This window comes from Oscarella lobularis, chromosome 1 (genome assembly GCF_947507565.1).
Source record: "Oscarella lobularis chromosome 1, ooOscLobu1.1, whole genome shotgun sequence".
Lineage (NCBI taxonomy): Eukaryota > Metazoa > Porifera > Homoscleromorpha > Homosclerophorida > Oscarellidae > Oscarella > Oscarella lobularis.
Window position 1 is genome coordinate 366,428 of NC_089175.1, and position 21,868 is coordinate 388,295.

A 21,868-nucleotide genomic window follows, 5' to 3' on the forward strand; every position below is an offset into this window, starting at 1 on the left:
CTATTCGATTTTGTTCGTTCTGACGTTTTGAAGTGGTAAGAACGAGTTTGGATCTTGTTTTTATAGCCGCCCGTTTAAGTTTGACGTTGTTTGAGCACCGGGTTTTTAGGTTTCGCCGTCTACTAACGTACTTCCACGACTTCCCGTATATGGGCGAAACCCTGCCTACGAAAAACGAGCAGAGAACGTTCGCATCGATCGTCTAGTCGACGCTATACCCGATCAGCATCGACTGCAGAGAGCGGAGGTGAAAATCGGTTCACAGCGAGTGTGGGAAAGAGAAATCGTCACCCGTTCATCCTCACCCCGCGGAATCGCGTCAAATTGCCGCAGCCGCCGCCGCAGCCGCCGCCGCAACCGTCGCCGCAGCAACCATGGCGAATTGCGAGCTCAAAGTCGGCTTGATGACGAAACGATCGCAAGGAAAGAGCAGAATGGGCCCCGTCAACTACAAACAACGCGTTTTCGTCCTGACAAACGAAAAGCTTGCCTACTACGAAGGAAGCGTCGAGGTAAACGCGTCATTCGAGTGGCCGTAGCGCGCGATTCGGCTTTTATCGCGCGGTGGGGCCTCTTTCGAGGTAACCTCGACGAAATAATGTCTCATTTCCGTGCAACAGAAACGAGGCGCGGAGAAAGGTCACATCCAGGTCGAAGACGTCAAAGTCGTCGAACGCGTCGACGAGGATGCGATACCCGGAAAGCCGCACACGTTTCAGGTGAAGACCGGGAAGACCGGATGGGAAAAAAAAACGGCGGGGGCGGTCAACGGGGGTTTTGCGTGGGCGTGGTTAGATCAATCACAAGGAGTATATACTCTACGTTACGGCGAAAAGTCAGGAGGAGCAAGAGGAGTGGGTTCGCATGTTGCAGGACGGTGAGAATTTGGAAATTTTAATTTTATTTATTTATTTATTTATTTATTTCTCTCTTTCTCTCTCCAGTTTGTCGTCACAATCACGGAGATTCGTTGGAACAGTTCTACCATTCGGGTCTTTTCAATGGGAAGAAGTGGACGTGCTGCAGTCACAATAGCCGCTTCTCGCAAGGCTGCAAGGCGACGTTCGTCAACGCGGCCGTTAGCGCTGGAACTCTACCCGGAACAATGAACGGAAGTAAGCCCGCATCCTTTTTTTACAGAAGTCTTTTTTGTTTTTCTAAACGCGAGCAAATAGCTCTGCACGGTCCCGGTCTCATACAAACGACTCCTTTACCACCAGTTCCATCAGACGCGGGCCCGGTAAGATAACTATTATTATTTATTATTATTTATTTATTTATTTATTTGCACCTAGCCTAAACCTTTTGAAGTTGTTGCTATTTACGACTACAGGCCAACGGAAACGGGCGATCTTCCTCTAAGAAAGGTGAATGTTCACACGCGTTTGTGCTCAAGACGACATTGTATCCAACGCTCTTGTTTCCCCCTATAGGGTCAAAGAGTTCAAATTCTCGACAATAGACGCGAGCATTGGTGGAGCGCGCGAGACGAATACGGGTAAGAGAGCCGAAAAGACGAAGACTCCAATCACAATCATATATGCTCTATTATTAGTCAAGAAGGCTTTATACCAAGCAACTACGTTCGCAAAGTCGGACTGGAAAGCGAAGAGTAAGAAAGAAAGAAAAATAGTCAATAGTTCAATAATTTTCTTCGCCAGGTGGTTTCATCCTAAATTGACGCGAGTCGAGGCGGAAGGCATACTGAAGTCCGAGGGACGAGAGGGCTGTTTTGTCGTCCGCGATTCGAGCCGTCCGGGCATGTACACGCTATCCGTCTAGTGAGTTCTTTAGATATAGAAAGAATTCCTTTACCTCAACGAACGAAATATCTCTCTGTAGTCATTCCGAGATCGTTCGTCACTATCACATCAAGAAAGAAGAGACGAAGTATTTCATATCGGATCGGCATCGATTCGACGAAATAGCGCAGCTAATCGAATACCATAAACATAACGGAGGAGGTAAACTATTATTTTTCCTATTAATAGCAAAGTAAATGCACTCTGGGGGGTATCAATCGCTCCTATTTATAGGACTCGTCACTCGTCTGAGATATCCGCCAGCTTCATTGGCTCCGAGCACAAAGGGCCTTGGACATGGTAAGCTCACACGAAAGAAAGAAAAATCGTCTTTTCTTCATTCTTTCTTCAGATCTCGATAGGTGGGAGATTTCTCGACTCGACTTAGAATTAGGTCGAGAGCTCGGTAGCGGTCAGTTCGGACGCGTCGTTCAGGCGAAGTACAAGGGAAACACGGACGTCGCCGTGAAGATGATGCGCGAGGGATCGATGTTGGAGGAAGATTTCATCGAGGAAGCGAAAACAATGAAGTAAGAAAATAATAATAATAATAAATAATATTTATTTTTTTGTCTAGAAATTTTCAGCATCCGAATTTGGTTCAACTCTACGGCGTCTGCATCAAGGGCGGTCCTCTTTTCATTGTGACGGAATTGATGTGCAACGGTAGTCGTCACATGACATCCAATATCTTATTTATTTATTTATTTATTCTCTCTAAAGGTTGTCTCTTGAATTACGTCCGAAAGAACAAACGTCTCGCCGACATGTCGGACATCATTCTGTACATGTGCACGCAAGTCGCGTCGGGGATGCACTACTTGGAAGAGCGTCAATTCATCCACAGAGATCTCGTATAACAGACCACTCAAAAGAGATCTCATCAATTTTCTTTTTTTTGTTCTAGGCGGCACGAAACTGTTTGGTCGGCGAACGAAACGTCGTCAAAGTGGCGGATTTCGGCTTGGCTCGACACGTCTGGAAAGATGACGAATACACGGCGACGGAAGGAACGAAATTCCCCATAAAATGGGCCGCTCCCGAAGTGATCAATTACGCAAAATTCAGCAGCAAATCGGACGTCTGGTCATTCGGTCAGTAAATAGAAGAACTCTTTGATACGTACGAGATGATTTTGTATGTGTCTTCGCAGGGATTTTGATGTGGGAGCTATTCAGTGGCGGAAAGACGCCTTATCCCACTTTTAGTAACGCCCAGGTCTTGCAGGAAGTTCTAGACGGCTATCGATTGGATCGGCCTCATTCCTGTCCACCCGAAGTGTACAAGATGCTGAAATCGTGCTGGGAAGACGTAAGATTCAACTAGGACCTTGTTCCAAGGCGATTAAATGCATTTTTTCGTCGCAGTTGCCCGAACGCCGACCGAGCTTTCAATTGGTTCATCAGAATTTGCAGGCGATGGGCGAAGATTATGCCGACTAAGGACAGTAGTGCTTATAGGATATTTGATACGAGTTCCCCTTTCCCTAATCGAACGGAATTTAGTTGTTATCGCGCACTCTTTTTTTGTACAGTATGTTCGCGTTTTTTTTTAGACGTTAGGTAGCCCCTGTCTTGTCCCGTGGGTTTTTGTAGTGCCGATTCATTTAAACAGGAATTTAAGGGTGTAGGAGAACTTTGGCATGCAATGGCCTACCGTAAACAAGACTGGAGTCACCTTGATCATCAGCGCAGAGAATGCAAATTTCCCGCCGACCACCTTTTCTGAAAAGCAGTCCTTTGTAGCAGTTTTGAGCCAAGCCTCTGCTTCAAAAAGTCTGCACGCGCACAAGCCCACGCACGGCACCACTGTGAATGGGGGTTCGAATCCCGACCATGTCGGAATTTCATAAAATTTCCTCCTTCATACGTACTTTGGATGGGCTCTCCTGCCGTTGTCTGAGGGTTTTCTCCAGTAATGGAGCTTTCCCCCTCGCCTATTCTCGACCTAAAAGGCTGACGCTGTCATCCGACTGAGTGAGCCCCGCCCACCCAGCGCAAGGGGAGTCCTCGGACAACCAGTGGTCACCCGTCGGAAGATCAGCCAATACGTGCTGAGACGTGTTGTGCATAGTAGTTCTGCATTGTGCATTGTGACTGTAAATAAAATTACGTTAGTCGTTAGTCGTTAGTCGTTACAAGCGCGCGTGCACAGTACGGGCATGTATGACGTAGTTTCACTTTCAGGTATACTCGGTCTACTCGCTCCACTACTCACTCCTTGCTATTGGTCTTTGCGCGCTTTGATAATTCACTCTCGAGGCAGGCAGCCGTATTGTAAGTCATACTTGTGTCACGTTTTTGTCGAACTAGTCTCTCTACACCCCGTAGAGCCGACATGAGCGACCAAAAATGGAAGCAGTATCTTAATCCTGTGATGAGCAGAGCAGTTAGTGCTCTCACTGGCCTTATTTCAGCGGATCTGCTTGATAAGCTACTCGAAAAAGGGTCTCTCTACGATGAACAGTACGAGAAGTTCCTTCAAAGTCTTGACGATTCTAGGAGTATCTCGAAAGACGTGGCTCGCAAATTGCTTGTAATGCTTAAACAACGCCCGCCTCCATCGTTTGACAATTTCTGCGATGTGATAAAGCAAGCCAAAGCGCGCGCTCTAGACGAAAAACTGGCTCCGCTAAGGCGACGAGTGACGTCGTTGAAGAACAAAGCCGAAGACGCCGCCGACACCGTCCTACACTCAGCGCCGCCAAAGTGAAAATTCGAGGCTATAGGCCACGTTCTTGACGGGTTTAATTGATCGTTTTTGTTTCGAATTTTCAGTTGCCTTGGAGAAGAGAGCTCGGAAGAAAGGTGACGCCATTGTCCGATGAACGAGAAAGACTCTGTCTTCAACTATCAACGTAGCGTCGCTGTCCTGTCACGGTTCTTTGAAGTCGTGGTTGTCTAACGCAGTGTAAACGCACGTCGAAAGGCACGAGACGGAGAGAATCGCCGTCTGGGAGCCGTTGCGTGCACGCGAAGACGTTCAGGCGGTGCAGTCGTTGTGCAGTGATGGCAAATAGCAGCGACGAACTGCGGAAGAAGCCGCGGAGAAAGAGAAAGGCGTGAAAACGAGACTCCCCTCGTTCGATTCGACCACTGGAGTCTGGAGGCCATCGCAGCAAATAAACGTCTGCCTAAAATAGGTTTAGTTTTAATTGTTTTGTCGTAATGGGGTGGGTGAGGCGGGCGAGAAGAAAGGCGACGCCACGCTTTGAAAAAATCGGTCTCATCACCCGTATGATGGCCAAGACGAAGTCGAGTTACGGTGAGTAGTTGGAGTGAATGTGCTTTGGCACGTGAGCTACACACCCGAATTCGCTCTAAGTCTTCGAGAGACTATATGGAATCTTTTATCAACAAAGTCTTTCTGATAATAGCTAATATCCGTGGTGTCTAAGTTTTTTTCCTAGATGATCAACTAAGGAGGACAATATAATGAATGCAAGCAACGACAACCATTTATTTCAGCAGAGAACAGCAAACACCAAAACGACAATAAAGCAGCAGCAGGCCCCAGCAGGCACGTACGGTTCCAATCAGAATAACAGTCGAAACTCACTTCGATGAATCAACGTGCACCGGGTATACCTTCGGCGTTCCGGAACAGACGTGCAGAACGGTGCTGATGTATCCGAAGCTGACGGGAATGATTTCCACCTCGCGGTAGTGCACGTCTGGGTACGTGTAAACGGCCGTAAGGGATGTCCCACTGCCCTTCAAGTACTGCGCGCCATTAGCCCATGGGAAGTTCCAGTAGATGTTTGCCCTAAGAGAGAGTCCGTTTCATGAAGCACCCTGGGCTATATGACCAGCGCATGCAGACCATCAGTTTATATAATTACGCGAGCACCTTTGCGATCCCAGTAGGGTCTTCGTTTGCGTATCTCTTACCCGTAGCTTTGAACGTGACACAAGCCAGCAGCCAGATGAACATTTGCTCTGACTTGACGCGAGCCTGTTCCTTCAACAGTCGTAGAGGCCCCTAGGGCAGGCGGGCAGCAACCACCATGCGATTCTCCGTCCGAGTAGACGATTGAAGTAAAGTTCCGTCCTAGAATCAAGAGAATACACGTTGGTTGGAAGTTTCATCCTGTGTATGGCACGTATACCGTGCTCCTGTTCCATTCTTGCGATCATCTAACGTAAAGACGTTTATAAAGGGCCAATAAAATTAACCCACTTACGTCGTCCAGATTGCTGAACACCTGGATCTAAATGAGCAACAGGCAAAAAAGTAAACTTTTCATCGAAGTCCACGACGCGAAATTACGTCTACGAGCATTTCTGCTTGAGCGACGAAAAGAAAAGCGAAAAGAACAACGAAACGTAGAGAGCCCATGGCAGACAGATCTAAATTAAAATAGAGAATAGTAATTACACACAAAGTATGCTGGAGGGTTTTCTCTAAAGTGGCTATATAGAGGTATAGAAACGACGACAAACCTCAGTCACAGCGAACCGGTACGCGTAAACCATGCAAAAAGTATACCTCGAATGAGCGTCTTCTTCTCACGTTGAGGCTCGGTTGAGCTGTGAATGAATAGTGCACACGGGGAGTGCCTCTTTTTATAGAGTACTTCATATTGCTCGACGGAGCATTGAAAGGTTTCACTAAACAAACAGTCTCCCTCAGCGCAGTCTGTGATGTGGCTAGCGCGTTTCCAGTGACTAATTGTTTATATTGCCTTAAACTGGCCTCTCATAACCTAAACTGGCGTCTCATAACCTAAACTGGCCTCTCATATATGATAACCTAAACTGGCCTCTCATAACCTAAACTGGCGTCTCATAACCTAAACTGGCGTCTCATAACCTAAACTGACGTCTCATAACCTAAACTAGTGCTTCATAACCTAAGCAAGACCATAAACTGGCGTCTCATAACCTAAACAGAGTAAAAGTAATACTTTTGACTGACTTCACCCGCCATAGTATGAAGATCACTTCCGCACGATAACTTCTGTTATCTGCGTCTGTAAGTTTCCGTGGGACATGCGGCTGCCGGCGCGTGCATGCAGGGCACCGTTATGAATCTCATAACCAAATGAATGAATTCATAATTAAGAACGTCCTGCAGTTGTTGTAGGGTCCAAGAACGCATCCGCCGGAATCGCAGCATCGACTTTCCTCGCATTGAGAGCAGTTTCCCTTGCAAAAGAGTCTGACCTGATCGCGCGGAAAAATAGTTTTTTATAACAACGTTGGCTAACGCACGTCAGCTAGAAAAGGAGACAGAGATGCGTTGAAAGAATCGCCGCCTGGGAGCCGTTGCTTGCAAGCGAAGACGTCCAGTCGTTGTACAGTGATAGCAAATATAGCCGCGACGAATTAACTGCGGAATTAAGCGACATTTTTCCCCTAGCATTTGAGTGTAGAAAACGTTCTTTTTTGTATTGACAGAACAATCGCAGACACGTGAGGATTCTCTGCGCGATGTGCAGTCCCAGAAAACAGGCAAGCGCAAACGAAAAACAAGGTGAGCAAAGTTGCGTTGCGTGTGACGACACTAATAGACGTTGGACGTCAATTTTAAAGCAAACACAGACACACTGATAGCATAACAGACCAGCAAGACACTAACAATCGCATATAGAGGAAGCAGACGCTTACGAAACACACAAAGTCAAGTCCCTGAGGCGTTATTGGCAGTTACCCCAGTCGCTGTAGCTTTGATCTTTTTTCACGCTAGTTGCGCACCATTCTCTATCATGACCTTCGCTCGTGCAGTCGTCGTACTGAGTACCCTTGTACTTGAAAGGAAAAACGCACACGCTTCCATCGGTTGTACGTCTTTCAGCAAGCTCTGTCGTCTCCGTAGTAAAAAACGGTTCCGTAGGTTCCGTCGTAGGGAAGTAACAGTTATCCCATTCGCTGTAGCTTAGATCTTTTTTCACGCTAGTTGCACACCATTCTCTATCATGCCCTTTCCTCGTACAGCCGTTGTACAGACTGCTTTTGTACTTGAAAGGAACGCACGGCTTTCCTGTGGTCGTAACTCTTTCAGTTGCAGTCGTAGAACACGCCGTTTCATCGGCAGGCTGACAGTTATCCCATTCGCTGTAGGTCGAATCGTTTTTGACGCTAGTTGCACACCACTCCCTCGAGTGACCTGCATTGGTGCAACCGCCTCTATGAAACTGATTTTTGTACTTGAAAGGAACGCACAGTTTTCCATCGGTTGTACGCCTTTGACACGTGGGCACGGTCTCGTCACGACAGTTGTCCCATTCCTTGTAGGTTAGATCTTCTTTGACGCTTGTCGCACACCATTCTTTGGAATGGCCTGCACTGGTGCAACCGTTGTATAGAGTGCCCTTGTACTTGAAAGGAACACACGGACTTTCATTGGTAGTGCGTCTTTGAGTTGCCGCAGGCGCAGAATGATGGCGACAGTTACCCCATTTGTTGTGAGTCGAATCGCTTTTGACGCTAGTTGCGCACCATTCCCTATTATGCCCTACTTTCGTGCAGCCATTGTACAGCCGTCCTTTGTAAGTGAAAGGAACGCACGGGCGCCCGTCGGTTGTATGCCTTTGACACGCGAAATCAACTGCCAATGGCTGGCAGTTATCCCATTCGTGGTAGCTTAGATCTTTTTTGACGCTTGTTGCACACCATTCTTTGGAATGACCTGCACTGGTACAGCCGTTGTATAGAGTGCCTTTGTACTTGAAAGGAACGCACAGAACTCCTTTGGTTGTGCGTCTTTCAGTTGCATGTGTGAAGCATTGGGCGTCGTCCGGCTCACAGTTGTCCCATTCACTGTAGGTCGAATCGTTTTTAACGCAAGTTGCGCACCATTCTCTGTTATGGCCTGCTTTTGTGCAGCCGCTGTACAGATTGGTTCCGTACTTAAAAGGAACGCACCGTTTTCCATTGGTCGTATGCCTTGAACACACAGACACGGTCTCATCGTTATCGTCAGAGTCGTCAGAGTCGTCACAGTCGTCACAGTCGTCACAGACAAACAGACAGTTACCCCATTCGCGGTAGCTTAGATCTTCTTTAACGCTAGTTGCGCACCATTCTCTATCGTGACCTTTGCTCGTGCAGTCGTAGTACAGAATACCCTTGTACTTGAAAGGAAAAACGCACACGCTTCCATCGGTTGTACATCTTTCAGCAGGCTCTGCCGTATTCGTAGTAAAAAACGGTTCCGTACTAGTAGGTTCCGTCGTAGGGACGTACACGTGGCAGTTATCCCATTCGCGGTAGCTTAGATCTTCTTTAACGCTAGTTGCGCACCATTCTCTATCATGGCCTTCGCTCGTGCAGTCGTCGTACTGAGTACCCTTGTACTTGAAAGGAAAAACGCACGATCCTGAGTCGGTTGTACGTGCCTGACTCTGAGTCGTTGCGCAAATTGCACAGAGAAATACAGCAAAGCGGATCGAGAACATCGAGACTGCTTGTGGGTGGAGCCAGCTGCCAAATATCACGTGCACGATTTGAATTCCTATTGTTTAGTTGAAAGGCGTTTTCTAGGCTTTCACAGTTTACTTTCCGAGTCACAGAAGCCCACTACTCCGAACTAGACTACCAGGAGGCCACACTCCTTTGGAGTCGCTACGTAAACCTCCTGGCTCGCGTTTTAATTATCCGTTACGTCAGCAAAAAATAGATGACGGTGGTTGTGGGAGTGCAGAGTGTGTCGTAAATCTATGCAGAACACCATCTCCGTCAGCGGAGGCTGCGGCGGATGCCTAGAAATTGAGAATGGTATCATTTACGATGCGTTCGGCTGGAAGACGCTCCGAAATGTAGAACATCCCAGTGGTTTTTTAGAACCTGTTTCAATTAACCGAAGGTATAGACTGTGTGATGAGCGTTCTGTAGAGGGTGTTTCACCGCTAAGTCCGGATAATGATTCTTCATAGGGCAGAGATAAATAGGAGAGGGGGAGGGGAAACTCCCTATTTCAGTTTGTTTGTTAGCGCGCGCTAAAAAGAGCAGCAAGAGTCGCGATGTGCTTCGACTTTGTGAAGAAATTGATTTACAAGCGAAAAAAACGAATCGCCCATCAAATCAGCTGCCAAAACAACGAAGAGGTACCATTACTTCTCGAGATCATTGATGGTCAAGAAGAAATAAAGGCCAGCCAGCGAAAGCTTTCTACTTTCTTAGGATTGGAAGACTGGCGACTTGCATGTGTTTTATACCAAACCCATTGTTATTATTTGGCTCTTCACATTCTTGCGCAAACCACACCCCCACACTCCCCCCCCCCCCCCCCCCCCACACTAGCCGTCCATGTTACGGGACCCAAATGACGTCTTGCGCGAGATCACACTAAAAAGTATGGCGACCCATCGGAAACGCAAAGCGAAGCTCGAATCCTATTCAAACGTAATCTCAAAGCCGCCAGAGAAGACACTCGCAATCAAACTCAAAGCGAAAAAGCCGAAAATCGCATCGGAGTCGAGCCTTCGCGACGCCGCCGCCCAAATAAACATTCTATCGATCCCGAAAAGGCTGCGATCGCCGCAGCAAATCGACGAAGACATCATGCGTCTCGTAAAAACAATGCAAGGCGGCCAAGGAACGACGTCGGCCGCCGTCCGCGCATCGGCGTCGGAAAGACTCGCATCCCTTTTGCTTTCCGACTCGTGCTCGCAAGAAATGCGCGAGAAATGCATGGGAGAGCTCGTGGGCGTGCTAAATTCGGAGGGTACGCGACGAAACAAAAGTCTCCGTCTTATATATAAAAAAATTCTTATTAGATGACGGGTGTTTGAGGAGTAGTGTCCTTGGAGCGATAGCTAGATGCATTCAAGACGGAAAATGCGATACTGCAGTAAGACCGACATTTTTAATTAATTAATTAATTAGATATAAATTGATTCTTTTTTCTAGATAAGTGAAAAGGAAATTCATAGTTTGGGAATGAATGTATTTGTTTTTTTACACTCTACTATATTAGGAATTTTTTTCTCTTCTATTTTTTAGTGTATTCAAGACGGTTGCTTTGCTGTGAGAGTGAGCGCTTTGCACTTCATGACGTCCTGCTGGGATCGACAGTTGGCCGACTTGAGTCTCCTGAAGAAAATTCTCGCCGAATTTGTTGGCGATCCCGACTCACGCGTGAGAAAAGCGGCTCTGGAAGAACTAGTAAGAATCACCGAAAACACAAGTGAAAACATCCAAATAGACATTTCATCATCAAAGGTTGCACTGCACTCGAAAGAAGTATCTCTCGAACTAGCAATTTATCCTACAGTAAATCTTCAGTAGATACAAGAATAAAGAGAAACGCGCAATATAATTATAATGAATATAGGTTGCATGTGCACTAAAGGACGATGACAGTGACGTGAGAGTCTTGGCTGTTGAGCTTGTGCACTGCATTGCCGTTGGCCAGCCTGACACGTACGTACGCGAGGAATAATTATATTGGAGGGGGATTCATTGTAAGCGCGTGTGCACTTCACTTAGGCCCATGCAACTGGATAAAGGGGAACCAATGACGACAGTCCGACTGATCGATGACGCGTTTATGAAAACATGCGGCATGGTAGTCTTTTTTACAAAACTTGAGAATACATGAAAAAGTTGATGGGATCTTTTCTTAGATGTCCGACTTGGCTGCCAATGTGAGAACAGAAGCAGCAAGACTTCTGGTAAAATATCAATAAAACAGGTAGGGGAAAAAATACGACGTGTTTTCGCCTTCCAGGGCCTTTTCACCGACGTGAGTTTCACATTTTTGGAGCAGACGCTAGATAAAAAGCTCATGTCGCACATGAAGGTTAGCGAGAGAAATTCGTAGTCTATGAGCAACAGTTACTAAAAATCGCAACCTTTTGCAGACGAGAAAATCGTACCACGAAAAGCGCAGAGACGGTTTTGCCGCGGGAAATACAAAAAGCGTGTGGAGCTCTGGCCGAGACTTTGGCGCTGATGCTGCTAAGGTAAGATAATTAGCAGACTTTCAATAATGTATACGTTTTTACTTTATATTTTGACGTTGTTAGAAAGTGGATTCTGATGAGTGCCACATTGTCAATCAAGGGGCTTGTGGTGCTTTTATTCACGGACTTGAAGACGAGTTTTTGGGTATAAAAAATATATATGTAATAATTTTTATCGCCTCAAATTCCTTAAAATTCGCGTAATACAGAAGTGCGAACAGCAGCTGTGAAATCGATGTGCCAACTGTCTACAAAGTATCCAAAGTTCGCCGCGTTGTCTCTCGACTTCCAAGTTGACATGTTCAACGACGAGATTGACAGCGTGAGGTAAAGATTTCAAATAAATAAATAAATAAATAGATTAAGAATTTCCACGCACGTAGGCTTACTGCCATTGATTGCCTATGCAAAGTGATTCACTTAGTTGAACTAGAGGAAGATCAACTGGAAACCGTTCTAGGCATTCTTCCAGTACAAAGGATTATTAGAGAACTTGTGCTTTTATTTATTTATTTATTTTTGAAGGACTGTTCTTCGGACATTCGAGAAGCAATTCGCGATCTTCTCGCCAATTCTCACCTGACAACGAAATCGTGTCTAAACCAGGCAATCCAATCGCTGCTGACCAATTTGAATTCCTATCCGCAAGACAGACCGCACATATGGAAGCAAGTCCCCCCACCCACAATCAAAACGATCCCATAACGCGAAATTGTCTCTTTTTAGATGCATGAAATCGCTTGGCGATCATCACAGCTCGCTCGCTTTTGCTCTCGTTAAAGATCTTCTCAATACTCATCCGTACTTTGTGTCGCAGGAGCCGGATGCCGATGACCCAGCCTGTATGAAAAACACGTATATATTTATATTATACATCGGTCGATTTTGATTTCTAGATATTGGGATTTTGATTTTGGTTTTTTCCGCCATGAAGCATTCGCCGCTGATGGTGGAATTTTGCCCGCAGCACACGATCCGGCACTATTCCTACCTTCGCGATAGTATACCCGATCTTGTGCCGGACGTACAGGTAAGTCGTATTGTACGAAACCGTGCATCAGCACGACACTCTCGCCGCTATAGATTGGAAAGAAATCTCCACTCGTCTTGTCTGAACGTAAGTACAAAAAGACTTCGTAAAAAATATTTATTGATTTTTTCTAGGATCAATGAAAACGGCTTCGGCTCTCATCGATCGCATCATGGGTAGGGTAATTCATATTGTTCAAAGGCAACAATCAAGAGCCGCCTGTGTTCCCGTACTTGAAACTGCTATCAGGTGCGCGCGGGACAAATAGATCTTCTCTATGTCATTTATTGATTTTTTGGTTAGGGATTTTGAACAAGTGGCCACTACGACGTCTTCGCCGCATTCTGCTTCGTCCGCGACCTGGACGTGCATTTCGATGCACCTTCGCTGCTTGCTTTATTTGTATCAGGTAAACACGCTTGTAGACTAAGACGTGTATGGAAGAAAAACGAGGGTTTCGGTTTCTTTGTAGGCGTTTGAGCCGTGGCAGTCCGCTTCCAGTGAAAGCCATAGATTGCTTTCTGTTCTCTCGCCGACGTCGCTTAACGAAGTAGATTTTTTGAATTTTTATTGACCTAGTTTTGCTCTCACGTGTATTGTTCTTATAGTTCCTTAGGTATTCCTACTCTCTGCAGCACTTATTCTGCGGACTCACTGACAAAGAGCAGCTGCACTTGAGAGAATGCCGAGTTCTTCTTCACGCCGCTTACATCCTCCAAAACAGTCACAAAATAGCGGAAAAGAGCCAGCACGTCTTGTGTCTCTTATCGAGACTTCAATCACTTGAACGGTGAGAGAGAAAGATTGAATCATGTTCTCGCATCACGTAGCGCGATGATAATAAATAGATTCTGCAAGCAGACTGACTGTACTCCGAGTCCCCACGTAAAACACCTGCTCCTAGCAAAGGAGAACATTTACACGGGCGCTGGCTCAGGAAACTTGCTTCAGTCTCTTTGTGGGCCACTAGAACAAACAGCGAAGGTGTCAAATAAAGAACCAGAAGGTTCTGCTTCTATTTACTGTTATTTTTTCTATAGGATTTCGACATCAAACAGTACCTGCTCAGCTTTTCTCCTTCGACTTTCCAACGCACGTCAGCTGATATTCTGTTGCCTCGCGACAGTGGACGTGGCAGCGGGGGAAAGCCAAAGCAGTTCGTATCAGCACTGGCCATCTCTTTTGACATAGAGGCAATCCTCACAAACGTCACTGACATAGAAAGCGTCTGCATACAGGTACTTTGCACGATAGTTATCACGTTAATCAAGCATTGTTTTCTTTTAGGTTTTATTTCCCGACGGAACTCGCCAGATATTTTATCCCAAAGCCGCTGAAATAAAGAAGCTGACCGACTCGACGCATAGGCTAAGGAGCACCGTTGTCTTGTCTCATTCTCAATGGTCTGGTAAGGTCGAATACGCAGAAACGTGACGTTTTCTCCTTCTGGACTCGTCCGCTTTTAGAGGCCTGCGACATTGAAATATCAATCGCTCGATCTTTCACGCCGGATGTCGACGAATTTCTTCTAGTAAAAGCCCCGTCTGACTTGGATTGCATAAGCAAGGGACTGCTAAATTTGAGCGGTTCTACGTCGGTTTCTATTCAACCCAAGGATCGACTTTACAGATAGGATCGTGTCAATAAATCATCAATTTCTTTATTCGTTATTAGCAAAACGGAGAAATCAGCTGCTCAAGCCGACGGCATGCTCTTGAGCAATAGAACCTAACTCTTTTACGAATTCATGAAAAACAATAATAGCAAACAATTTCGAAGGAGGAACTTTCGTCTTTCTCGACAAGGACGGCGACTGATTCTCGCCTCGACGAGAAATCAGCCCCGTTCGCATCGAAGGATAAGTCTGAGCGCGACCGAACAGATTCCTATATATGACTAGATCATGCGACGTCCACTTCATCGTAGATGGCTCGGTCTGCCAAGAAACCAACGTCTTTCTCGCTCTTACTAGCTGAGTTTCAAAATTCTCGTGCTGCTTGGCGAGCTCATCGATCTGATACTTTATATCCGTAAGAACCTATACAAAGAACATTAAAAAATCCAGAGAAGGGGTCTTTGGGGACCCTATATTAGTTATAATGAACTTGACTTAAACTATGGTAATTTTAATACACCATACCCCTCCAAAATTAATAATATTAGTCATTAAATAGCAATTTTACATTGAAAATCCAGAAGGGGTCTTTGGGAACCCTATATTAGTTATAATGAACTTTGCTATCACGTAGGGCTTAAAACGAACGTAATTTTAATACACCATACCCCTCCAAAATTAATAATATTACTTACTACTGACCTGGATTAAATTCGGCGCGCCTTTTCTCAATAAAAGATTCGGATTGAGGAGAAACGACGTGAGAAGCGGTTGCGGATATCGGCACAAACTCGTCACGACTTTCGTCAGAAGCAGATTGACATTGAGCGGATAAGCGAGCATGTTCCGCAACTTGGCGACGAGCGTCGACAGAAAAAAGGCGAACGACGGCAACTCGTCGACGCTCCGACGACTCACGTCGTTCACGCGCGGCTTACTCGCCATCATCTGCGTCGCGTCGTAGACGCGCGACCAGAGGAGACAGTGACACGCGCACTGACGAATCATCGTTTTCGAATCAATTAAATATTTGAGATAGTCTCGTTCGGCGGGAGCGAGATTCGACGGCGAGGCGACGGCGGCGAACGACGACGCGCGCGGACGAGATCCCGGCGAGGGAGGCGGCGTCGAACGCGGCGACGATTCCGACGGCGTGCTTTGCCGACTCGACGCCGGCATTTGCGACGAATCGTCGACGTTGAGTCGACTCAAGTAGAGATGTTCGGATTTGAGGCAGACGGACGGTATGAGAGAGAGGATTCGACCGGATACGTCTTCGGTTATGTCCATTGAGCCGAGGAGTTCCTGTTTAGGGTCGAGGTGCTGGCGAGTGATGAGGTATCTAGAGGAGGAATTGAGACGGGGGGGCGAGGAAACGAGGGCTGGATGGGGGGATGACCTCAGCGCCAATTCCATCATTACTTCTTCACTATTGAGACTTAGGAGAGTGATGAAGAGTGAGAGCGTGACGGGGCAAAGCTGGGAAGGAGGAGGAGAAAATCATTTGGATGCTACAATTAGTCCTCAATTATATGAACCCTTCCTTATTGGAGTTCAAATAATTGGGATACACAATTTGTCTTCAATTATCTGAACACTTGAGGAATAATTGGAGAAGATTTGGATTCTACAATTAGTCCTCGATCATCTGAATCAGATAATTTCAATTATTCGAACCAGATAATCTCAATTATCTAAAACCCTTATAATTGAAGGAGATTTGGATGCCACACAATCATCTGGTTCAATTATTCATTATCTCAATTATCTGAACCCCCCTTATTGGAGTTCAAATAATTGGAAAAAAGATTTGGATGCTACAATTTCTCGCTTGCCTGCTTGTTGCTGTCATAATTGAACTGCTTCGTCAACGTATCGAGAACTCGGAGATCATCATGCGTGCCTTTGGTGACAAAGCGAACGAATTCTCGCATCAACAAAGGCTCGGTTATTTCCTCGAGAAAGAGATTAAAGTAGGCAGTGGCAGCGACTCGTCCATTGTGATTTGGCTGAAAAAAAAGAGAAACTCTAACGAACGATTGGTCGACTCTCGATCACATGCCTACCTGACGAAGCGCTTGACCTATAATCTGCAAGAGAAACGAGTCGTGGATGAGTTGAAGGAGACTCTGCGTCAATCCGGGCAACGCGACCTTCAAGGGAGAGAAAAATATTGAAACAAAAAAATGAAAATTAATGAGGGGGTGGCGACCTTTATGACGGAATTACAGAAAACCAACGAATTCATAAAATTCACAATCGACGGAATGCGAATCCACACGGCCTTATCCAATCGATCCCAATCGTCTCCTAGCAACTGAAATAGGGAACTCGGCAACGAGGAATAAAGTCCGCTCAATCCGCCGCAGAGAATCGTCGCGAAATTCGACTCTTCCGTAATGAAACGCAACAATTTCGGATGTTCGGTCGAGAGACCGAGCAAAATCATAATTCCGCGTCGCGTCACATTTCCAATCGACGTCTCGCTTCGATGAATATAGGGCAAAAGAAACGCGAAGAGCATAAATCGTCCGTTCTGCGTCTCGGCAAAAAACAAGCCAATCAGCGAATGATCCTTCGCCACCGACTCGCACAAAACGACAACGAGTTCAACAAAAGCAGCATCAAACTCGTGGGCGTGGTCAACCGCGCCCCCGCCTTCGTTCGCCGTGCTGCACGCGTGAAGAAGTCGCTTGAGCGGCGCGACGACGCGCTCGTAGTCGAGCAGCGGACGCGGACAACGATCGACGAGTAGCGCGTAGAAGCGCAGCTGTACGCGCTTGAGTTCGATCGACGCGAAGCCGGCGCTCCACGCGTAAATCGTCTCGAGAACGTTTTCGTCGAGCAAAAAGTCGACGCACGCCGACGCCGCTTCGTCGTCGACGTCCGCGCCGACGAGATGGGATAGCATGCCGCTCAGGCACGCGTTGATCGAGCGCGTAATCGTCGACGTTAGACCGGCGCGCGTTTCGTTCATAATTCGACGCGCTTCGCGCCAGTGTTCGGCGATTGTCGCCACGGCGCGACTCGACGACGTGTCGTACGACGATTTCGGTGTCGCGCTGAGTCCCAGCGCTGCCGACACGCGTCGCAGCTGATCCATTTTCTCGAGCTCCTGCGGACGTCGAGTATCGACAGCCGGGCCGTCGTTCAACACGTACGGGACACAGACGGCCTATGGTAGGTGTCTCACTTTTTCTCGTGTCCTCGCCCCCTTTTGAAGTGTGTCCTCGGTTCTAGGCGACGCAAAAGATTGCAGACCCTCGATTAGACGAAGAAAAGCTACCGGTGCCTCCCGGCTGGCTACGCGTGCACTGCGATCGCGGCACCTACTATTGGCATTCGGCGACAGAACATTCCCAGTGGGATTTCCCAAGTACGGTGTACCTCACTTTCCCTCCCCGTTTATCTCTCCACATCCTCGTCTCTAGAGGAGCACCCCTTCGCTGGAAAGGCGGCGTCTCTTCGAGCGAATTACGAGAACGTCGCCCCGGGCAAACCGCCAACGCCGCCTCGAGGATTAAAGCCCAAACGAACCGGCTACGTGAATTTGGACTACTCTTCCGGTGAAATGATGCTGCTTCTCGAAGAGACAAAGAAATCGGAAGAGAAAAAGCACGTCGCAAGCAAAACTCCGTCTCCGCCCCCGAAAGAGGTCATATACGACACGCCAGCGAAAGAAGAAGAAGAAGAAGAAGAAGAAGAGAAAGAATCAGTAGTCTCTGTTGAGAAAACAAAAAGTCCAACCCCAACCCCAAATCCAACAAAAGAAGTCATCTATGACATGCCACCGAAGGAAGAAGAAACGGTTGTCTATAGTACGCCTAAAAAGACTTCAGCGACGTCAGAATCGTCGTACGATCATCTCCCTTCGACGCCCAAGGGGGAATCCCTCTACGATCGTCCTCCATCGAAAGAGCAGGAATCGCAGTACGATCGTCCGTCGCCGTTAAAAGTCGACGCGAGTCACTACGACAGCCCAAAGGGGAAGAAGTCGAGCGGCGAAGTTCTCTATGACGTACCCAGTGACGCGATGGCAAAGAACCCCGAAGCAATCGCAAAAACGCGTTCTCCGAAACCCAAGCCGAGACCGAGACAGTCGTCAGCGAAGCCGTCCGTCAGCGGCGGCGGCGGCGGCGGAAAAAGCGCGCCTGTTATTCCTCCGCCCTATCAGGGAAAATCGAAGAAAGAACCGCCAAAGAAACCGTCTAGGAGATCGTTGTCGCCCGAGTTCGTTGCGTCGTTATCGTCGTCTCCGTCTCCAGTTCCGTCTCCGCAACCGGGACGTGCAAATCCTTACGATCGCATCGAGCTCGCTACGACGACGACGACGTCCAGTGCGAGCGTCGAGACACAAGACACCGGTTACGATCATTTGGGAAAGGAAGCGTCGCCTCAGTACGACCACATTGCGCCTTTGCGCGACTCCAGCGGCAGCCCCGCGCCGAGCGCCGCCGTCGCCGCCGCGGCAGCGGTGACGAAGAATCAATACGATCACTTGCCTCGCAAATCGGCGAGCGTCGACGACGACGACGACGATCGTCGCTACGCTCACTTGTCGAGTCCTCCGGCGTCGGCGACAAAGAAAACGGCACCGGGTCAATACGATCGGCTGATGAGTACGGATGACGACGATAAGAGGGAGGATCTCGAACGATTGAGACAGGCGCGAGAGGAACGCGTGAGACGGCACAACTACGAGGAGATTGTGATGAACGAAGAGGATGAGCTCGTTTGGGACGATACGCCGATTGTGATTGCTTATCAAGAATTAAAGAAGCCTCCTCCGCCGGCTGCACCATCGACGAAAGATGATGATGATGATGACAATCTCTATTCTCAAGTCGACGTTCGGAAGAAATCGAAGGAAGAGAAATTGCCCGATGGATGGGAAATTGTTCGCGATCCGGACAAAACTGAGGCGTATTATTGGCACGTGCCGTCAGGTAAGACGCAATGGGACAAGCCGACGGCATCAGACGAAAACCGAGCAGAATTATCGCCGCCTCCCGTTCCCGTAAGTAAAAAAGGTAATACATCTATTTATTTATTTTATATTGTCTATTCAGATGAAAACGGATGAGGCGAGAGTATTAATTGAAGCCGTTCCGTCGTCTGTCGTCGAAGAGGAACGCGAAGTGGGCGTCATGGATGAAATTCTGAAGGCCGATCCGAAATTTACGTCGCTCAACATTGGGTTCGTCGTCGGTCGACCGAACGCGTCGTGGCATTGGAGAATCTTTTTTTTTCATTTTTTAGGGGTTCGTCGCCGGGAATTCGACGTCAAATGTGGGATAGTTCGGTCGACGGAGTGCGATCGTTTCAGGCGTTTAATCTCGGTTGGGTCGAATTGGAAGAGAGCCAGCTCTTGCCCTCGAAAAGTCAAATGACAATCAACCAAGCGATACGATTCATCACCGGCGTCGACAGACAGGAAAACGACGAGTGGAATCCCGCAAGCGGAAAACTAACGGAAAAGGTAATAATAATAATCATTTTATATATATATATATATTGTTTTTCAACGTCTACGCACAGAGCCAGAGCTTGTATCTTCAACTTCACGGTATCATGCTCAAAATCATAACGGCGGACACGAAGAACGTCGTCATGACCCAGAGCATCACGGGAATACGAATTTTCGGCTCGGGAAAGGAAAATCCCTCGTACGACTCGCGTCAATTAATTAATTTCGCAATTTTTTCCTGGAAAGTGTTTTTTCGTCTAGGCATTTTGCGTTTGTCGCTCGAGATCGCGTCACGCAGAAACATCGCTGTCACGTGTTTCTCTGCAGCGCTTTGGGCAAGACCGTCGCCGGCGCTCTCGGCGACGTCTGCTCTCAAGTCATTCGCGAGCGTCAGGATCGAAAGCGAGTCGAATCCGGTCACGTTCAGAGGAAACTTACTAAATTAGACGAGGGAGGTCAGTGATAGAACGTTGCTTTCCTCCTACTCGTTATTATCTCTCTTCTTCGAATTGCTTCTAGTTGCCATGCCGACGCAGCAAGAAAAGAAAACGTTCGTTGCGACCTATTTGGGGAGAACGGACGTCCCGCAGGGTTCCGGTATTCGACAAATTGCTCTCGTTCTGACGTGACCCTTGACCGGTTTCGTTCTCTTGTTTCTTTTGTTTAGGAATAGAAGTAGTGCGAAATGCAATCAATAAATTGAGGTTGTGCAATTCGAGTCAATGGCAAGAAGTCATTGTTGAAGTCATGCCAACAAACGTGAAAATCATTGATCAGAAAGTAAGGCACAAATACTGTATGTATGTATACATACTAGTTTTTTTTACTGCAGACCCAAGACGTCGTTCACGAGCACAGAGTAAGTCTCATGTCTTTTCTCGGCCTAGGCCAAGACAAGAGGTAAAACAGTATCTCACTATATAAGTACCCACATTTAATTAAAAAACACTAGATATTGCGGCTATGTACTAAGTCCTAGTCGCGACATCCATTGGTGCCACGCATTCGCCTCCGAAATCAATAGCGGTCCCATGACGGTCGCTCTCAAAGCTGCTTGCAATGTTAGGAATAGTTAGTTTATTAGTGAAATAGACTCGCAATCGTTTTGACATTAGGCTCGCTATCAGAGTGTAGTTGAATCGCATCAAGGAATGGCACCTCAACGTGGAACAACTCCCCAACGAGCCGAGACGGTGAAGCCAGTCTCGTCGAAAACAGCGGCAGCGGAAGCGAAAACCGCGAAAGGAGTAAGTAATCGCGAGGCGTAGCCGTTATTATTTCATCGTTCTTTTTTAGGCACTGAAATCGTTCTTTGGCCGATTCAGTCGTATCCGGAAGCCGGTTTGTGGGACTCTCGCGCTTCCTAATTCATTATATACTGCATGCATCGTCTCCTTTAGGATGACACGCTTCCTGACGTATCGACGTATCTACACTACATGGGTTCGGAAACAATCAAGACGTCCACCTCGCAACTCGACATCAAGGATCCTCTTCGAGTATGTAAAGCGTTATGTAAGGGGATGCCACTTTGCAATGGGTTCTTCTTTTACCCGCAGCGACTAAGTGCGACGAGTCTAAATGCCATTTCTTGCGAGATGGTTGTCTCATCAATCAACATCACTCTACATGACAGCCAAAAGCGGAGTTTCTCAAAGAAATTATTTCCTCTGTCGTCCATTATACATTGTGAAAAGGCTGAAGGGTCAGAGAACATCCGCCCTTTGGTTGTCTTCTCCCTAATGCCGTCTAATGACTTAGGGACGTCTTTGGCTTTATTACGAATAAGGATCGCGTTTACGTGTGTCATGCTTTCAGGAAATTAGGCGTAAGAATGTTCTACGTGCGCGTACGAGGCACGAGCTGGATTTTGTTTGTCCTAGAAATGCGAAATCGGTTCCGTATTCGATGCCATTCAATCGAGGAGATCGTCGTCTGTTTGAGGGGTTAGTGAGGTGTTGGGATAATTTTGTTTACGATATTTTTTTTTGCGGTTTTTTGATGCTAATATTAAGTGGAGAAAACCCAGCGAACGCTTTTTTTTCCC

General features: G+C 47.2%; 6 protein-coding genes across 7 annotated transcripts; 3 read left to right on the forward strand and 3 right to left on the reverse strand.

Moving 5' to 3' along the window:
- Positions 1-14: 14 nt before the first annotated feature.
- On the forward strand, positions 15-3,437 carry LOC136193304 (tyrosine-protein kinase BTK-like). Its single transcript, XM_065982171.1, has 18 exons — positions 15-35; positions 110-512; positions 621-719; positions 796-877; positions 945-1,115; positions 1,176-1,240; positions 1,296-1,367; positions 1,434-1,498; positions 1,556-1,612; positions 1,662-1,781; positions 1,843-1,964; positions 2,037-2,102; positions 2,155-2,332; positions 2,380-2,468; positions 2,526-2,656; positions 2,710-2,896; positions 2,956-3,113; positions 3,170-3,437. Exons 2-18 carry the CDS (start codon positions 375-377, stop codon positions 3,242-3,244), a joined length of 1,875 nt encoding a protein of 624 aa, XP_065838243.1. The 5' UTR covers positions 15-35; positions 110-374; the 3' UTR covers positions 3,245-3,437.
- Positions 3,438-5,241: 1,804 nt separating this feature from the next.
- LOC136193487 (uncharacterized) lies at positions 5,242-6,360 on the reverse strand. The gene is made up of 6 exons (XM_065982399.1): positions 6,291-6,360; positions 6,072-6,151; positions 5,986-6,012; positions 5,911-5,938; positions 5,693-5,852; positions 5,242-5,567 (listed from the first exon to the last, which is right to left on the reverse strand). The coding sequence occupies exons 2-6, from the start codon at positions 6,138-6,140 to the stop codon at positions 5,357-5,359; spliced, it is 495 nt and encodes a 164-aa protein (XP_065838471.1). The 5' UTR covers positions 6,141-6,151; positions 6,291-6,360; the 3' UTR covers positions 5,242-5,356.
- Positions 6,361-7,313: 953 nt separating this feature from the next.
- LOC136193332 (uncharacterized) lies at positions 7,314-9,234 on the reverse strand. The gene has a single exon (XM_065982213.1). It carries the CDS (start codon positions 9,199-9,201, stop codon positions 7,441-7,443), a length of 1,761 nt encoding a protein of 586 aa, XP_065838285.1. The 5' UTR covers positions 9,202-9,234; the 3' UTR covers positions 7,314-7,440.
- Positions 9,235-10,069: 835 nt separating this feature from the next.
- Positions 10,070-14,932, forward strand: LOC136193224 (integrator complex subunit 4-like). The gene is made up of 25 exons (XM_065982072.1): positions 10,070-10,469; positions 10,522-10,595; positions 10,655-10,690; positions 10,748-10,909; positions 10,967-11,017; positions 11,079-11,167; positions 11,234-11,312; positions 11,371-11,418; positions 11,475-11,546; positions 11,608-11,709; positions 11,773-11,854; positions 11,919-12,036; positions 12,093-12,180; positions 12,235-12,377; positions 12,436-12,551; positions 12,606-12,739; positions 12,793-12,826; positions 12,874-12,988; positions 13,043-13,148; positions 13,212-13,289; positions 13,348-13,529; positions 13,588-13,723; positions 13,780-13,977; positions 14,027-14,147; positions 14,206-14,932. The coding sequence occupies exons 1-25, from the start codon at positions 10,100-10,102 to the stop codon at positions 14,370-14,372; spliced, it is 2,901 nt and encodes a 966-aa protein (XP_065838144.1). The 5' UTR covers positions 10,070-10,099; the 3' UTR covers positions 14,373-14,932.
- Positions 14,381-17,499, reverse strand: LOC136193269 (FHIP family protein v1g243165-like). 2 transcript variants are annotated; one of them, XM_065982136.1, is made up of 6 exons: positions 16,567-17,499; positions 16,421-16,507; positions 16,190-16,363; positions 15,754-15,833; positions 15,057-15,696; positions 14,381-14,777 (listed from the first exon to the last, which is right to left on the reverse strand). In XM_065982136.1, the coding sequence occupies exons 1-6, from the start codon at positions 17,455-17,457 to the stop codon at positions 14,427-14,429; spliced, it is 2,223 nt and encodes a 740-aa protein (XP_065838208.1). In that variant the 5' UTR covers positions 17,458-17,499; the 3' UTR covers positions 14,381-14,426. The 2 variants fall into 2 exon arrangements, with proteins under 2 accessions (XP_065838208.1, XP_065838201.1); XM_065982129.1 differs by having other exon boundaries at positions 15,057-15,833.
- Positions 17,441-21,857, forward strand: LOC136193242 (amyloid beta precursor protein binding family B member 2-like). The gene is made up of 17 exons (XM_065982096.1): positions 17,441-17,534; positions 17,595-17,730; positions 17,786-19,371; positions 19,424-19,551; positions 19,614-19,833; positions 19,893-20,020; positions 20,083-20,276; positions 20,341-20,418; positions 20,489-20,601; positions 20,654-20,721; positions 20,774-20,882; positions 20,937-21,068; positions 21,118-21,162; positions 21,222-21,320; positions 21,381-21,526; positions 21,583-21,649; positions 21,705-21,857. The coding sequence occupies exons 1-17, from the start codon at positions 17,532-17,534 to the stop codon at positions 21,762-21,764; spliced, it is 3,312 nt and encodes a 1,103-aa protein (XP_065838168.1). The 5' UTR covers positions 17,441-17,531; the 3' UTR covers positions 21,765-21,857.
- The last annotated feature ends 11 nt before the right edge of the window (positions 21,858-21,868 follow it).